Source organism: Penicillium cinerascens, assembly GCF_028974065.1.
Source record: "Penicillium cinerascens strain IBT 15544 chromosome Unknown contig_5_segment0_segment0, whole genome shotgun sequence".
NCBI lineage: Eukaryota > Fungi > Ascomycota > Eurotiomycetes > Eurotiales > Aspergillaceae > Penicillium > Penicillium cinerascens.
In genome coordinates, this window is record NW_026695294.1 from 1,583,216 (window position 1) to 1,600,488 (window position 17,273).

The window sequence follows — 17,273 nt, forward strand, 5'->3', positions numbered from 1 at the left end:
TTAGATCAATTATAGATCTGTACATATAAGAACTCGGAGAGAGTTTTGACAAAAGTTGGATAGTAGCTTGTAAAAGATCTTTTGAGATGTCTTTAGATAGTTCTTTATCAGATGACTTATATGTACAAATCGAGCTCCGTGTATGTGTATGTACAATTGCAGTCCCACTCCAACGTCTCCCCTTCTTCACAGCTTCTCATCAGGCGTGACAACCCAGAAAGCCATAGCATCGGCCTTAACAACCTTCCTCTTCACCCACTCAAGATGTCCACCGGCACCCTCCTCATCCTCCTGCAGCGCCTGCGCCCTAACCCAGAACTTCCTCCCAACGCGCCCAATAACCTTTGACCTAATGACCAGCAACGCGGGGTTAGTCACGCGCTTACGGTACCGCACATCCAGCTGCATGGTAAAGATACTCCCGCGGGGATTATCATCCGAAGTGGCGGAACCCGACGTCGAGGTATGAGCCGCAACGGCGAGAGACATTGCCTCGTCGATGAGGGTCGCGACGATGCCGCCATGCACGGTGGACGGGTGCCCCGAAAGACCGGGACTGGCGAGGTCATAGATCATAATGATGTCCGCTGGAGTTGCGCTGGGTGTCGGCTTTCCATTCGCGGCATCTTGCTTGGTTGCGGGGAGCCAGGTGGGCGGTTCAGAATGCGGCGGAGCGATGTTGCGCCGTTGGAGAGTCAGCACGTGTGGTATCGTGGTGGGCGTTGCCAGAGTGCGGGCGAAGAAGCCATCTTCGCCGGAGGAGGGCTTGAAGCGGCGGGAGTCTGTTGGGATGGGGGTGTAGTCTTCGGAGGAGATGAGGTTGTTGGCCCATTGGTTGGAGCGGAAGTGCTCGATGGCCGGGCCCGTTTCAGCCATTGTTTGATTTTGGCGGTTGCTAGTGAGTTGTGAGTAAGGGGAGTTGTTTCTGCGACGGCGTTATCGGACCCGCCAACTTTATTTCAATTGTCTACGATACCCGTACGGACCTCGGCTGTGCGGATCGGGTATACCGATACCATCACGTGAGGGATACATATATCGAGGGCCGGGGACTCGACGAGATATCAAGATTGGCATCTAGATCATGGGGGTAGAAGCGTAAAGATATAGTAATGAGCTATCTCCGATCCCGGGTGTCCGGGTTCAGGGGTTGCACAGACGTAGTCTCACTCGGGTATGTGATCGAGATGACAGGCGCAAGGAGGTGGGTGCAGTGTTGGCCGATAGGAATCCGGAATGGAATGCGCCATAAACAATTGCAGCAAGAGTGGCTCGCCGCTGTATGGGGATACGGTGGAGTAGCAGGGAAGGAAGGACAGAAGCAATGGCCTGTACAACGGGTGGATCTCTTCCGTCCTGTTCGGCCTTTGACGTGTGGAGATCAGCGTAGGGGGCTGCTCCAATTGGGGGACGATAACCGGGTACGAATGTTGCATTCGCTTGAAAGCCCCTCGGACGGCAAAACTAGCCTTTCGCTGGTATGCATTGCCAAGGATCGGCCACCTTGGCACCTCCCATTATTTATGACCTTGTTCTGGCGAAACGTGCTTGCCATTCTTCTTCCCCAACTCTTGTTCTTGTTACTCTCGCTCTTGTTCCTCTCTTCCGCCACACCTTGTACTATCTCCCGTAATATCAATCACCATGTACTCCTCCATCGTGCTCCTCTCCACCCTGGCTGCCTCGGCTCTGGGTGCCAGCAACTCGAGCAGCTACACCTTCCCTTCAGACTTCAACATTGGCCTGGTGAAGCCGGATCAGCTGAACTCGTGGTGCCAGGGTCAGCGAAACGTCTGCCCGGATATGTGCGATGGTTCGACCTCGGCCAACTCCTGCGATCCTGTACGTGTTTTGCCCTTTCTGAATCATTGAAGCCTACTAACAGCTCCAATTCCAGACCACTCTGCAATTCCAGTGCACGTGCAGTAACGGTACCGTTCCCGACTCCAGCCAGTACATGCAGACCGTCCCCTTCTACGTCTGCCAGGCCACCTACGGCCAGTGCATCGACGCTCACCCCAACGACGCCGAGGGACAGACGGCTTGCAAGGATGCTGCTCAGTGTGGAACTAAGAACGCCACTGCCCTGGTGTCTTCTTCTTCCTCCACTTCGGCCACCAGCACTATGACCATGACCACTTCTACCACGTCCAGCCAGACCAGCAGCACGTCCTCTGTGGCTGCGGAGAGCACCACCAAGAACGCCGCCATCACTGTTGGCGAGGGCTACTCGACCGGTATCATGGCCGGTGCCATGTTCCTGGCTGCTCGCATGTTCCTGTAAACGAGCATTTGACACCCGGAATTGGTCTTGCGTTGCGGTTTTGCGTTGCGGTTTATTGTCCTATTACCCTCCCTCAGCATGATTGCGATTGTTTTCTCAGTTCCCGAACTCTTGATTCCCCGTTCTTGAAAGCTTCCAGCTTGCGTTGATTTTATCCACTTATCTATGTGGTGCCTGTCCTTCCTTTTCACTTAGCGGAGCATGGAGTGTCTGCGCCGGCGACGGCATCTGACCGTCTAATAATACCAAAAAACTGATCGGTCAGACCTTGCGTATCACGTATTAGATGTAGTCGCAGAAATTTGTCCGAATTGTCGAGAATGGCGAGTCTGGACGCGGTCAACAGTGCGGGAAGTGGTGTTCCCTTCGCCAAGACTTTTTGGTAGCACACACTGAAATTTCTCAACTTATCGATAGACTCCACCGTCAAAGAACCTCTCTTCCTTCCCCCCCCCCTTCTCCTCCCACACCACACATCATGCCCGCTCCGACCAACACCCTCCTCATCGAGGGTTCGTTTTCCGAGCTCGCCGAGGAGTTCGCCCAGTACGTCGACTCCCTCCGCAAAGAGGAGACCCTCCAGTCCGAGATCGCCCCGCTCCTCCAGCCGATCCGCCAGCAGGAACAATCCGAGGGCGAGCCCGACCTCAAGCAGCGCGATGAGGTTCTGAAGAAGCTCGTCGGGGCTGCGACTGCCCTGAACGGTGCCCCCGAGAAGGGTGAGTGGAAGAATTGACGAGATATGCGGCCAACGAGAAAAAAAGATATTCGCGAATATCGACTCGGATGCCGTCTTTTTTTCGTGGACACCGAGGACTAATTTCGATTGAAAAATTGCAGAAATCACCCCCTCCTACAACCTGCTCGTCCACCTTATCCACCAGTCCTCCGACGCGGACGTTTTCCTTCCTCGCATTTGCACCTACCTCGCTAAGCCCATCACCACCTCGCCCCAATTCGGCCCTACTCTGGCCATCTCCATCCTCACCACCATCTTCAACACTCTGTCCACCAACGATTCCAGCCGTTACCACGTTCTCCTGGCCATTGTCGCAGTCATCCGCCAGTCTGGATCGGGATACGCCTTTGAGGCATTGAAACCCCAGCTGGCAACGCAGCTGCCCACATGGTTGTCGGCGTGGGAGTTGGACGACGAGGAGTCCCAGAAGTTGCACTTGGCGATCGCCGATGCGGCCACCGCGGCCGGTGATGACGACCTGGCCCAGTCGCACGTTATCCAAGCCCTCCAGACTATCCCCGCGGCCGACTCCTCCAAGCCCGCCGCTCGCGACCTGGCTGTCCGCGCTCTCGCTTCTGCGCTGCGCCGTCCTGCCGTCTTCGACTTCACTCCTTTGACTGCCTCCGATGCCGTGCAGTCGCTCCGCTCCAGCGACAGCTCGCTCTTTGAGCTGCTGGAGATCTTCACCTCCGACACCCTCGACGCTTACGAGGCCTTCATTGGCTCCACCCCTCTCGCTTCGATCTCCGGCGGCGTGCTCGCCGAGGCCGCCGATGCTCTGCAGACCAAGATGCGTCTCCTGACCCTCACATCTCTGGCGGCTTCCACCCCCTCGCGCTCGCTCCCCTACGCCACCATTGCCTCCGCCCTGCGTGTCCCCGCCTCCGACGTTGAGATGTGGGTCATTGACACCATCCGCGCCGGTCTGGTCGAGGGCAAGCTCTCGCAGCTGCGCTCCGAGTTCCTTGTCCACCGCGCCACCTATCGTGTATTCGGCGAGAAGCAGTGGGCCGAGGTCCAGGGCCGTCTGATGGTCTGGCGCCGCTCTCTGGAGGGTGTTCTGACCGTCATCCGCTCCGAGCGCGAGCGCTTCGTCCGCGAGGGCATCCAGTCCGCCGCTGACCAGGAGGCCAAGACCGGCGACAAGGCACGCGCTGGAGACCGGAGACGTCCTCAGACCTCGCAACCTCGTGAGGTTGAGGTTAGCGGCGAGTAAATCCGGTTGAACTGCATGGAATAGGTGTTTTACGAGGTTTGAATGGAAATCTCAGAACACAAAAAATTCTTTTTTCTTTCCGCTAATAGAGGGGAGAGCCTGTCTTCTTCCTCATGCATTTCTACAATTTTCTTTTTTTTTGTCTGGCCAGTTTGTAGGGATGGAAATACTGGTCTCCTCCCCCGTTGAGTTTGGGACCCCCACGAGTCATGCCTGTGTTTTTTCAAGTCTTGTTTATGTTTCCTGGAGGGACACACTTTTCATGTCCGATCAAGAATATCAAATATCTTCTAGACCTTTGTCAGTGTAACAGTAGACCGGCACAAGTAAGACACCCGGGCAGTCCAGTATCTCAGACGCAAGGTGATTCAATTCCAAAGCCCTGGATGTTTACGGCGACAACCTCGAGACCACAAGTGGGAAACAAATAAACATGGACACATCTATTGAATCTAAATACCTCAAGCTATATATAACAGCACCAAATTGCCACCCCACAGATGTTACCAACCAACATTTACGCAACGGGGTGCAAACCACGAGCCTCAATACCAGCCTTGACCTGCGCAAAGACATCCTCAACAGACCCAGTAGCCTGAACCTTGACAACCTTGCCCTTTTTCTCGAAATCGTCAACAACGGGCATGGAAGTCTCCACGAAAGTCCTAAAGCGCTTGCGAATCGACTCCTCATTATCATCATCTCGTCCGCTCGTCTCACCCCGCTTCAGCAACCTCTTCTCCATCACCTCCTCGGGACAATCAAGGAACAGGACCAGCTCAGACGGACACACGGTCTTCTCGAAGAAAACCGCCTGGTCCAGCTTCCGCGGGAACCCATCGATCAGGAAGCGCGCCTTGGTGCCGGAGGGAGGGTTCTTGGCCAGCTCGTCGGCCATGGCGTTGGAGAGCAGGGCGACGGTCACCTCCATGGGCACGATCTTGCCCTCGGTGATGTACTCCTTGATCATGGCGCCGTATTGGCTTCCTTCGCGGACTTGTTCGGCGCGCAGGAGGTCGCCCGCGGACAGGTGCACGAAGCCGTAGTCGCGGACCAGGTTTGCGGACTGGGTGCCCTTGCCGGAGCCGGGGCCGCCGAGGAAGAAGACGACCGTCACGTCGTTGGTGGAGAAGCGGGGGGTTTCGGTGGTGGCCATTTTGGATTGACGGGGGTTGGGATTGGAGGGGTTATGTAGAGCTGGAGGCTACTGCGGTCTAGTTGGCGGGACGCTGGGACTGGCCGGTGCGCGACTTGACGAGGAGAGCGTAGGAGCCGGAGCTGATGGCGATGAGGATGAGGATGGGGACAACCTTGAACTGGTTGCGGGTGTTTTGAGGGGCGGAGGAGGGGCGTTGGGGGTGGCTGGAGTTGGACGAGAGGCGGTGGGGTCCCGACGATCGTGCGAGCAGAGAGTTGGACTTGAACGACTTGGAGAAGGCTCCGGACAATTGACGTGAGAGCAGCATTGGAAAGTTGCGTGTTGAGTTTCGTGGTGAGGAAAAAAAGGAGGGAGTCGCCGAAACGGGATTAGCTGATCGTCTTGACATCGTCGTTTTGGGAAGCTGACGACAGCGGACTCTGGCGATGCTTCCGTCTCTATGGTGGCATGTCCGAGGATGGTGTTCGAGGTGGTTTCGACACGTAGTTCAAAAGTAGGATACCTGGTATATCATATATCACCACCGGCTTGCCCTGAGTAATACTCGCCCCGCGCAACTGAACCGGCACGACGACTATCCCGACGGCACTTGCACTTAGGAAGTTGGATGGCAATTTCTTCTTTCTTTACTATCACTTCTCAGGGCTAGACGCTAGCTGTATTAAAACCGACGAGAGAAACTTTATAAATATTGCTTACCATCTTCATATCTTTCTCTCTCCTCTCTTCTCCACCCCTCGAGTCTACAAGACAACCTACTTGCTCGATCGTGGCATCGTCAGTAATATTAGGTATCCGAGTTTAAATGAACTGATTATTACGCTCTGCAGTCACTCAAAGCTAACATGATCTATTTATTTTCCGTATAAGAATATCGCATAAACTCTTTGTATTTCTATTATTATAACCGTCCTCATCTCTTTAACACTCGCCTCTATAAAACATCCTAAGATCACTGCCTTCAAAGTACCGAGATCACTGCCTTCAAAGTACCGAGATCACTGCCTTCAAAGTACCGCTCGCATCAAAAAGACAATAGAAGAATATACCAGAGCCAGAGGAACCGGCACCGAAATTAAACATAAAAGAAAACCAAAACAGACATTCAAGTCGACGACTTATTGAAAATGATCTCCGCCAGGGCCATCAGCGAACCACTGGAAAGCAGCTCCAAGACCTGGACATTTGCATTCGCCTCACGCGCAATCCAGTTCCGGATCTCAATGGCAACCAATGAGTCCAGTCCCAGCGACGCAACAGTGATGCCGGGATCCATGTCCTCCAGTGAGATAACGAGGACCTGTGCCAACTTCGCTGCGAGAGCTTCGTAGCAGATGACCAGTGCCTCGTCCTTGGAGGGAGCATTGGCGAGCTGCACGTTTAGTGGCAGGGAGGGACCGTCGCACCCGGGACTGCTGCCGTGAATCTCCTTGGCGGCCTCGTAGAGAGTGCTGAACTTGGCGTCCTGCGCCCAAAAGTGGTCCAGACTATCGTTGAGGCTGAGGCCGGTGATGCACTGGCCCGAACATGATTTTGATAGGTCGCCGGTGATGGCAGCAGCGAAGAGGGCTAGGACTTGTGCTTCTTCCATGCCGTCTGTGCCGATGTTCTTAAGCACTTCTTGTTGGCGCTTGCTGTCCACTTCGGCGAGATATCCGACATCCCGGACGGCTGTTAGGTCGATCGTTGTACCAGGGAGACCCTGTGAGCGGCGGTACTCCATGAATCCGTCGAGGAAGACGTTGGCAGCGGCGTAGGCAGCTTGTCCACGGTTTCCGATGACACCTGCCACCGAGGAGAGCGCGATAAAGAAGTCGAGCGGTGAGTCGTGCAGTGCGTGGTGCAGGTTCCAGGCTCCTTCGACTTTGCTGGATGTCACGGCTTGGAAGTCGTCTAGCGTCATGTTCTCGAAGAGCATGTCGCGGAGGACCATTGCGCCGTGGACGACGCCGCGGATTGGTGGCATGCCCTTCATTTCTTGGTTGACTAGGTTGTCGACCGATTGCACACTGCTTACGTCGCAGGCTTTGACGCTGATTGTTGTGCCGTCGGCGGCAAGTTCGTCTATTAGGGCTTGCACTTTGTCGTTGATCGATGCGCTGCGGGATACGAGGACAATGTTTCGCGCGCCCTTGGAGGACATCCATTTCGCCATGCTTCGGCCTAGGCCACCGGTTCCGCCGATTAGAACGTAGGAGGCATCGGCTTTGAGGATGGAAGAGCCAACATTCGCTGCCACGGCCTAGAGGGAGTTAGCTTGAGCTGGAATCTTGAGAGAGATTTGATCTTACCTTAACCTGGTCATCCTTGTGAGGAACGACCACAATCTTACCCATCGCCTTCCCAGTCTGCAAAGAACGGAATGCCTTCTCAAGCTCGGAGATCCGGTAGGTAGTCAGAGGCAGAATTGGGGAAACGGTAGCCTTGGACATAACCTGGTGAACGTTGTCGAGCAGACGCTTCATCAGCTTAGGCTTGTACTGAGCAACCTTGGTCAAGTCGACAGATGCAAAGCTGACATTATACTCGAACGGCAACATGTCCAGACGGGTATTTTTCGTAATATCAGCTTTGCCAATCTCAATGAACCGTCCGAATGGTGCAAGAGTCTCCCAAGTCTCACGAAGAAGATCACCAGCCAAAGAGTTGACCACGACATCGACACCCTCGCCGTTAGTGGCGCACTTGATACCACGGGCAAAGGAAGAGTCACGAGAGTAGAAGATATGGTCGTCGCGGAGACCATACTGCGTCATGAGGAAGTGCTTCTTCTCCACGCTGCCGACGGTCACAAAGATCTCGGCGCCGATCATCTGCGCCAGCATGATCGCTGCTTGGCCGACACCACCTGCACCGGCATGAATCAAAACGCGCTCGCCGGCTTCGAGGTGGCCGAGGTCAACGAGGGCGTAGTAAGCTGTGCAGAACACGACGGGTACGGTAGCACCAACTTCGAACGACATGTCCTCGGGAATGGGAGCCGCACTGGTAGCCCGGCAGCGCGCGTAGGTAGAGTAGGCACCCTCTGGCAGGGCCATGACTCGCTGGCCGACCTTGAGACTGGTGACATTCTTGCCAATGGATGACACAACCCCACTGCACTCGATACCGATCCACGGCTGAGCGAGCTGGCCCATTGTGACGACGATATCCTTGAAGTTGAGACCAGTTGCCATGACTTCAATCTCGATGTCGTCATCACCCAGTGGGCCGAAATTGTCATCGGTGAAATACAGCGTGTCAAGAGCACCAAGACTGGCAATCTCAAGCTTGAAACGGCGACCAGGTTGGTGGAATGGCTGAGTCGAGATGGTCTTCTCGTGGGTCTCATTGTGAACGAAGCAGTTGGCAGCACTGTCGTTCAAAACACGAGGGACAAGAAGCTTTGAGCCATGGGTACGGAACTCAAAGTCATTGCAGGGCTTCTCGCCGTCTGCGGGCCACAAGGCGTTGATCGCAGCCAGAATGGGGCCGGTGGGCTTCTGAATATCCTCAGTTTCAAGGCCCAGTGTGGCAACCTTGGCCATAGTCTCGGAGCGAAGACTGCGGGTGAGACCGACAATCATCTGGGCATCGGGGCTGTCCAGACGGTAAACCCAGAGAAGGTGGGAAGAATTGAGCAGGGTCTTCTTGATGTTAGCGAAGGTGTCGACGGTGAGATCACGCAGAGACTGGATGCCGGTTTGAAGAACGACGACGTGCTTCTCACTGGAGTCGGTTTCCTCCATGGAGGAAATGGATGGCTTCCAGTTGACAGTCTCATTGGAGATCGCCTCGCTCAGCTTGTCTGCAGTGCCGTCAGGCTTGCCATATTGCACGATCAAAAGCTCTTCAGTGTGAACACCGTTGGCATAACCGTTAGTAAGTTCATCATTGGTGGCATGACCGTTGGTAAGCTCTCCGTTGGTAGCATGGCCGTTGGTAAGCTCTCCATTGGTAGCATGTCCATTGGTAAGCTCTCCATTGGTGACATGTCCATTGGTAAGCTCTCCATTCGTAGCATGGCCGTTGGTAAGATGAACACCGTTGGGCTCCGTAGCATGGCCATTCATATGACCATTAGGCTCCTGGCTCTCTCCGTTGAGAACAGCCTCAGCCTCAGCAAGCGGCTGCCACTCAAGCTTGTAGCACAGATCGGCGACATTCCCATTGCGGTCCCCACCGGTCTCCTTCAGAGGCGTCATGATCAGGCCCTCCATGTTGATCAAGACCTCAGTAGAATCCTGGGGAGTAACCCATAGGTCGAACTTGGTAGGCTCGGGAGTTGGCAGACTGGGCCCACCATTACACCAGGCCTTAACGAACTCACCCGGAACAGTGGAGATGTTGTTGCTGATGATCAAGTTCTTGACCATGGTAGGCATGTAGAGAGTGTCGAGTTCCATGCGACCCTTACCCAGAATGGGCCAGACAAGGTGCAGCAACGCATCCAGGAAGACCGGGTGGATTGTTAGCGGGGCCTCAAAATTCTTGGGCATAACATCCTTCGTGTCGCGGAGGTAAAGGTCTGCACGCGAGTGGCGCGGGTGAGAGAAGCAGTTCTCCAGACCCTGGAAGCAAGCTCCGTAACCGGCGCCGACCTCAGACAGGACCTGGTACATGTTCTGAATGTCAATACTGTAGGTAGCGGCGGCCATCACCTTCTCCGTCTGAGCACCGATACGCTTCAGCTCGGCCTCGGCGACGTTGGAGACGGCGGTCTGTTGCGTCTTGTTGGCGCGGACGCGAACCAGACCCGTACAGTGCTCGGTCCAAGCACGCTTGGTGTTCCACGAGCAGATGCGGAATTCATCCCAGATATCAGAGTTACCACGAGTACCTTCCGCATAGGGTCGAAGGGTGATGACAGTCTCAGAGTCGACATCGTCGGTCAACACGAGAGCTGCACCCACTTTCACCTCACGGAACTCGAACTGGGAGAATGCCATCTCGTGCGTCTCTGCGCGTCTCCGTGCTGCTTCGGTGGCCATGGCCAAGTAGCCAGCCATGGGATACACGCTCATGCCCTGCATCTTGTGCTCCCGAAGCCAAGGCACGTCGTCAAGACGGACAATGTTGCGCCATGTAGGCTCCAAGTCATTCGAGTACATAGCCATGGTTCCCAGAACATCATTCCGCTTACCGTCTCTGTGGCAATGCTTATCGGCAATTCGAGATTGGTGCCAGTAACGGGTACCGTGCTGCCAAGGGTAGCGAGGCAAATTGCGCAAGAAGGAGCGGTTCTTGCCTTTGCTGTTGGGGAAATTGACCTCTTTCATGTCGAGGTCTGCACCACGCACGTATGCACCTCCAGCAGCATCCAGAACGGACTGCGAGGGCTCGACATTGCGGACGACTGTGGGAGCGTAGCCGATCTTGGAGGCAGAAGGGCCAACACCCTTCAGGGTGTCCAAAATGGGACCCTTCAAAGCAGAGTGTGGGCCCAGTTCCATGAGCATATTTGGCCGCGACTCGTCGTCGGCGCACATCTTGCCAAGGGCATTGGCGAACAGAACGGTGGATGTCAAGTTTTGTACCCAGTATGCGGGGCCCAAGTCAGCCGGCTCAGCTATCTCACCAGTGACCGACGAGAAGAAAGTAGCTGTTCCGGTAGTTGCAGGCTTGATAGCTTCAATGGCATTGAGGTACGCCTCGGCGACGTTCTTCATATGGTCGGAATGGTAGGCCACATCGATCTTGAGACGACGGTTGAAGAGAGACTTCTCATTCAGCACGACTTCGAGCTCGGAGATGGCATCGACGTCTCCAGAAACGGTAACACTGGAGGGACTGTTCACGCAAGCAATAGTGGCATACGCCTTGAGGAGCTTCAGCATCGGCTTTATCTCCTCTGGGCTTGCACCAACGGCCATCATGGTTCCATGCAGGTCCGGGTATGAACTCTTCAGCAGAGAAGTCATTTGACCACGGCGGTACGCAAGCGTCATAGCAGCTTCCAGATCATAGATACCGGCAGCATAAGCAGCCCCAATCTCACCGGAGCTGTGACCCACGACGGAATCGGGCTTTATGCCCCAAGAACGGAGCAAGTCAGTCAGGGCAACCTGGAGGGCAGTGCAGGCCGGCTGGCTGAGGTGAGGCGAGTTAATCTGGGATTCAGAAGCCTCCTTCTGGAGTACCTCGAGGAGGGAGAAGTCCGCGCCGAGATCGCGTAAGTGCTGGTCAGCCCGCTTCATGGCGGATGCGAAGACCGGATACTCGTCCATGAGCGGGATACCCATCTGAGCCCATTGAGCACCCTGTCCGGTGAATACCCAGGAGATCTTGGGAGCTCCCAGTACTCGGGCCGGGTTGATCTTCAGCTGTGCAAGACGCATTCCAAGATCATCCAGCGAGGTGGCAGAAACAGCAACACGATATGCAAGCTGAGACATTTTGCTTCCAGTACTGTAGCAGAAGTTTCCAAAGAGGGAAAACTCAAAGACCTCGGGATGCTGTTCGAAATAGACACCAAAGTCCTTAATCCTGGTCTTTAAGGATTCCTTGTCGGCAGCCGAGATCAAGAACAACCGGCGCTTGGGATCTCCATCTCCCTCCGGATTATCTTCTGATGTAGGAGGTGGAGGCGGCTTTTCGAGCACGACGTGGGCGTTGGTACCTCCAAAACCGTAGTTGGAGACACTGACATATTTCTTGCCGCGAGGGAAGGGTCTTGTCGAGGTGACCACCTTCATGTTCCATTCGTTCAGAGGGATATTAGGGTTTGGCTTCTTGAAGTCACAATTCGGCAACAGGAGCCCTTTTTCAAGGATCATGGCAGCCTTAATGATGGAGGCGATACCACTGGCACCTTCCAGGTGGCCCACATTGGATTTGACAGATCCAATATAGAGGGGGTTCCTGGGCGTGCGACCTCCACCTAGAGCCCGGTGCACGGCGCGCGATTCAATCGGGTCACCGGCCTTGGTTCCAGTTCCGTGCATTTCTGCATATCCGCAATCCTCTGGGTTCATGTAGGCGTCTTTATAAACGCGTTTAATCAATTCCTCCTGCGCGTGCTCATTTGGCAATGTAATACCCTTCGTTCTTCCGTCTTGGTTGACACCCGAATTGGCAATTATGGCTCGAATAGGATCTTTATCGCGCAGCGCAGCGTCGAGCGGCTTAAGCATCACCACGCCTGCACCTTCGCCTCGTGCAAAGCCGGATTTTGCTCTCTCGTCGAAGGAATATGTCTTGCCGTCGTCGTTGAACAGTCTGGATTACATTAGTCATCATTTCGCTTTTCTCCGGTATAAAAACGAGTACTCACTGTGACGTAGACATGGAAACAAAATAATCAGGAAGAATATTCAATCTGCACCCACCAACCAGCGCCTCGCTGGACTCGCCGCTTCGCAAGCTCTGCACGGCATAATGAAGGGCAACCAGAGAAGACGAGCAGGCCGTATCGACGGTGAAACTCGGACCCGAGAGATTAAAGTAGTAAGAAATTCGATTTGATTGCATGGAAGGCGCATTGCCTGTAGCCTGGAAGGGCGGTGTAGTGTCGATGTCGCGCAAATTATTGAGCTCGTAGTCGGAAAAGTTACCGCCGACAAACACACCCACGTTGCGGCCCGAAAGAGACTCTTTGGGAATGCCGGCGCTTTCCAAAGCTTCGTAGGAGGTCTCGAGCAGGAGACGCTGTTGGGGGTCCATGGACACGGCTTCCTGGACGGTGACGTTGAAGAAGGGGGCGTCAAATCGGGAAACATCTTCATCTAGAAAGTAACCACCGGCGGGATTGAAGGTGCCGGGCTTGGAGGGATTGGGATGATGGTAGGCACCGTGGGAGAAGCGGTCCTTAGGAATCGGGGCCCAGCCGCTCCGACCCCGAGTACACAATTCCCATAAGTCGTCGGGTGAGACGACATGTCCCGATAGTCGACAGGCATATCCAATGATCGCAATTGGTTGCGGGGATTGCTCGCTGTGTGTGCCGTTCGTCGTACTATCCATAATGAGTGGTGTGGTGGGAGAAGAAAAAAAGAAGGTGGGAAGTATGAGAAGACGCTGGAACGAGCGCAGTCTCAATGATTAAATAGGGAGCCTGCTTCGAGGAGGGATCAACGGCCCATCCTTGCCCGGTTCAATAAATTTTGTTTTCAAGAAAATAATTAATAATTTTAATAAATTTAATAATTTTATTTTCTCAGAAATGATTCCTACCGAAGTGATAAGCAACGAGGAATGGGCATTGGACCGGGGACTGAAACTTTGACCTGCGGTGCTGCCCACTTAGGTTAGACACAAATTCAGGGACCGGCTCCACCAACTTTACGTCTAAATTGTACACTGGCAACCCACTCTGGCTTCAATGCCCTGTGGGTCAAGTGGAGCCTGTCGATCACATGGATGCGGAGGAAGACGCCCATTTAATGGACGAAAGGAAGAATTATCCCAAGATCAGCTTTTTCCCTCCCCTATTCATTCCTGCTATTTAATCTTTCTCTGTGCTTCTCCGCGGTGGCCTTGTACAACCTTTGGAAAACCAGCGCCAAGACAACCATGCATTTCCTGTGTCTTCACGGTGCCATTGGCAACATCTATGTACGTGGAAATGGATCCGGTAGCGGCTGACCATGATGCTAATTCCTGCAGAATATCACTATCCAGCTAGGTAAAGTCGACCGAAATACACTATAGCGATGCCCCCAATTGACGCTCTTACGTCAGCACCGCTGCGGCAGGAATTGGACACCGACAACATCAAGTTCAACTACATTAATGCACCGGTGCCGATTACCCCTCCTGAAGGTACTTGATTCCAGTCTGATTATTGTGGCGGACATATCTCATCCTCGTATCCAGGTTTCGATGAGTACTTTGGTCTCGGCCCACACTACCGATGGGCGGATGATGGAGGAATTGCCGAGGATTCCATGATTAGCCGAGTCCGTCAGATCCCGGTGGGTGACAATGCCGAGGACGTGATGCGGGATTTAATTGGAGATCGAGAGATGGTCTGGCTCAATTACGAGCAGGTCATAGACTACCTCTACGAGGAGTTGGAGAAGGACCCCGAGATCGGCGGCATCATCGGGTACAGTGAAGGTGCCGGGATTGCATCCACGTTTATCCTGGATGAGCAGCGACGAGAGAGGGAAGAGGGTCGCCCTCGTCGTATCAAGTGTGCCGTGTTCGTGACCGGATGGCCACCGATTATCCCGAACCGTGGCCTTATCCTCGCCGACGAACAGGACGACATGATCGATGTGCCTAGTCTGCACGTCGTTGGTGCAAACGGTAAGCTACTACTTCACTGGCATGTTTGGCATTTTGCTAATACCTGTTGATTCAGACCCCTTCCGCCACGGTGCTTTTGCCCTCTACAACGTCTGCGATCCCGATACCGCGGTTTTCTTCGACACCGGCAAAGGACACACCATCCCGCGGTCAGGCAAGGTGATCACGGAACTCGCAGATGCGGTCCGTGACCTGATTGCAAAGAGCTATGACTTCGAGTAAATTGCATCATAGCTTTAGCATATCGATCATGCAGTTAGGGTCCAGAATTCGATAAGCGTTTCTTGCAGCACAATCGCGTTGGTTCACGTAGCTCCCTCAAGAGAAGGCTGTATGGTTCGAGGCCCTCCTCCGTGCGACTCGACCACACTTTGGCCAGCCGTTTTCTACCAAGTTCTAAAAATTGGCCCTGCTTTGCTATCTACGGGAAATTTCACCTTTCGGACCGGGAGTCTACACATGGATCGCCACTTCCCGCCCAAGTGTCAATAATCCATGGATCATTCTCACATGTGGGGGATCCATTGCGCCGAATCTCGATCGATCCGAACCCGAACCCCCTCCCTCCTTCGAACTATCGGAGGAAACCCGAAGCTTGTCGATCCCAATCTCCTCCACGTCTACTGTCGTACACGGCTCATATGGCGCTTCCACCACTCCCGTCACCCCCATCACCCTTTGTATTCCAATATTTTGTGTTTTATACTTATTGGCTATAATGTCCTTCCCCGTTCGACCTGGCATCACCCTGGATAGCTACAGTACCTTTTTACCATGTGAGATCCAATGCGCTCCCACGTCAATATAAGTGGCGACGCTGCCCAGATCAGGGCCGAGAGTGAAATAGAAAACCCCCGACACACCAATCCTTTCGACCCGCTCAGCCCCACCAGGTCCAATCGTCCAATTGACATGCACGTTATGCTATTCCAGAAGTTAGTGTTGACCCTCATCTGGGGAGTTCAGTCCGTCCATTCTCAGGCTGTACCATCGGAGCAGTGCGCCACAGGTGTTCACGCTATTCTAGCTCGGGGCCAAGGTCCTGGCGATCACTTGAACGTGTTGGTCTCGATCCAAAACTTGGTTCTACAGCTTATCCCGGGCTCGAGCAGCGTGGCCCTGCCCTATAACCATGGCGAGAACAATCACCGGGCCGCAGACGCGGGAGGCGCTCTCATGATCCAGCAGTATGTCCGAGAGTATGTCGCCAGCTGCCCCAGCTCTAAGATCTTCCTCATGGGGTACTCGCTGGTACGTGCAGGATAACGATAATCTCCTTGACTCCCCCCCCTATTTTTTTTTTTGCTCCCACCTCTCAAATCAAAACAAAGTTCCGGGTTATGTACTGGGAATTGCTGCAGCTGAGTCCTCATCCAGGGTGGAATCGCCTTGATGGATGCTCTCTGCGGGACTAGCTCTCTATGGCTGTATCCCGTACCCGCGCTGGAGCCCTATTACAACAAAAACGGTAATCGTCCATTCGAGTACCTAGTGCTCCGTATTCGAAGCGCTCTAATTCATAATAGTCATTGCGGCAGCCACATACGGCGAGGAAACCTATCTGCCAGGCATGCCGTGGGACGTGGGATCTTGTACCGACGGAGTGGGTGTAAGTACATACAATCAGCCACCACGTTTCCACTCCGCGCCGATCATCCCCAAGTTGACACTGACACCGAGCTTCTACCAAGCTTTACCCCCGCCTTCATCCTGAGTGGTGCGACCCCTACGCGGCTTCTCTGAGGGACTACTGCGACGAGGGCGATATGGAATGCTGCCTCCACCTAGGCGTACCTACCTTTGCACACTTTCTGTATATTTTCAAGTACAACATGGATCTACTGCGCTTCGTCCAGCGACGACTGAACGAGACCCGATAGCAATGATTCTGCCATTGGCCACCTGATGCTTACAGTGGATCATGGATCACGCTAGGGAGAGTTCAGAAAGGGGCAAATACCTTATTTAGGATAGCAAGAAAAAAAGGAGTTACTATAACAGGCCAAAACGCCACCGGAAAATAAAGTTTAGAATTAGAGTGGGGCCGGTGAATCTTCGTCCTAACTTCAGGCCTTTTGACATGATTTTTGTCTTTGTCTTACCGGACGATCTCCATGGTTTGCTACCGCTTTTCGCCGGGGGCGTCCGTGGGATGGCTCAGAGCCTAAATCGGAACTTCTTCCTTCCACTACTCCAATATCGTATTCGGCATTCGTCCTCCTTGACTTTTCGGCACTTCTCCCGAACCCGAGCACGTCAGCCCTTTCTAGTACCTTATTCGTGGAGAAACCTATCTGGCACTTCTCAAACTAACCGCTCGGCGCACATGTGGCGCTGCGGACTAGCGACGCTAAATCCAACATTGCGTCCGCGTTGGCATACAGTAGAGGCCCTTAGGGCGCGATCCTTGTAACTAGACGACCATCACAATCTCCCGAATTGGTAGCTGATTGGTAGAATATCAAGTCGGACGCTATCGGAGCTTAATCCAATTCCTTCACGCCACGGTCGGCGAACAGACATCTCTTCCCAAGCTATTGCCTCGCTTGGCACCTTAAGCCAAGATGAAGAGAATCCTGGAAAAAGATCGCTCTCAATAGTGGATTGGTTGATGCGCGCAGATCTGTTTGCGGATCACAGCCACGAA

General features: G+C 54.0%; 8 protein-coding genes across 8 annotated transcripts; 4 read left to right on the forward strand and 4 right to left on the reverse strand.

The window, feature by feature from the left end:
- Window positions 1-186: 186 nt before the first annotated feature.
- On the reverse strand, window positions 187-876 carry N7498_005040 (PaaI family thioesterase; the record flags this gene model as incomplete). The annotated part of the gene is made up of 1 exon (XM_058452102.1): window positions 187-876. One exon carries the CDS (start codon window positions 874-876, stop codon window positions 187-189), a length of 690 nt encoding a protein of 229 aa, XP_058308640.1.
- Window positions 877-1,644: 768 nt separating this feature from the next.
- Window positions 1,645-2,284, forward strand: N7498_005041 (uncharacterized protein; the record flags this gene model as incomplete). The annotated part of the gene is made up of 2 exons (XM_058452103.1): window positions 1,645-1,842; window positions 1,898-2,284. The coding sequence occupies 2 exons, from the start codon at window positions 1,645-1,647 to the stop codon at window positions 2,282-2,284; spliced, it is 585 nt and encodes a 194-aa protein (XP_058308641.1).
- Window positions 2,285-2,762: 478 nt separating this feature from the next.
- N7498_005042 (PCI domain protein) lies at window positions 2,763-4,239 on the forward strand (the record flags this gene model as incomplete). The annotated part of the gene is made up of 2 exons (XM_058452104.1): window positions 2,763-3,003; window positions 3,125-4,239. The coding sequence occupies 2 exons, from the start codon at window positions 2,763-2,765 to the stop codon at window positions 4,237-4,239; spliced, it is 1,356 nt and encodes a 451-aa protein (XP_058308642.1).
- Window positions 4,240-4,756: 517 nt separating this feature from the next.
- On the reverse strand, window positions 4,757-5,395 carry ura6 (uridylate kinase ura6; the record flags this gene model as incomplete). The annotated part of the gene is made up of 1 exon (XM_058452105.1): window positions 4,757-5,395. The coding sequence occupies one exon, from the start codon at window positions 5,393-5,395 to the stop codon at window positions 4,757-4,759; it is 639 nt and encodes a 212-aa protein (XP_058308643.1).
- Window positions 5,396-5,453: 58 nt separating this feature from the next.
- N7498_005044 (uncharacterized protein) lies at window positions 5,454-5,705 on the reverse strand (the record flags this gene model as incomplete). The annotated part of the gene is made up of 1 exon (XM_058452106.1): window positions 5,454-5,705. One exon carries the CDS (start codon window positions 5,703-5,705, stop codon window positions 5,454-5,456), a length of 252 nt encoding a protein of 83 aa, XP_058308644.1.
- A 798-nt stretch (window positions 5,706-6,503) lies between these two features.
- Window positions 6,504-13,339, reverse strand: N7498_005045 (type I polyketide synthase; the record flags this gene model as incomplete). Its single annotated transcript, XM_058452107.1, has 3 exons — window positions 6,504-7,640; window positions 7,690-12,595; window positions 12,651-13,339. The coding sequence occupies 3 exons, from the start codon at window positions 13,337-13,339 to the stop codon at window positions 6,504-6,506; spliced, it is 6,732 nt and encodes a 2,243-aa protein (XP_058308645.1).
- A 549-nt stretch (window positions 13,340-13,888) lies between these two features.
- N7498_005046 (uncharacterized protein) lies at window positions 13,889-14,848 on the forward strand (the record flags this gene model as incomplete). The annotated part of the gene is made up of 5 exons (XM_058452108.1): window positions 13,889-13,930; window positions 13,982-14,000; window positions 14,057-14,137; window positions 14,192-14,626; window positions 14,682-14,848. 5 exons carry the CDS (start codon window positions 13,889-13,891, stop codon window positions 14,846-14,848), a joined length of 744 nt encoding a protein of 247 aa, XP_058308646.1.
- A 699-nt stretch (window positions 14,849-15,547) lies between these two features.
- N7498_005047 (uncharacterized protein) lies at window positions 15,548-16,506 on the forward strand (the record flags this gene model as incomplete). Its single annotated transcript, XM_058452109.1, has 4 exons — window positions 15,548-15,877; window positions 16,004-16,094; window positions 16,153-16,235; window positions 16,318-16,506. 4 exons carry the CDS (start codon window positions 15,548-15,550, stop codon window positions 16,504-16,506), a joined length of 693 nt encoding a protein of 230 aa, XP_058308647.1.
- Window positions 16,507-17,273: the final 767 nt, after the last annotated feature.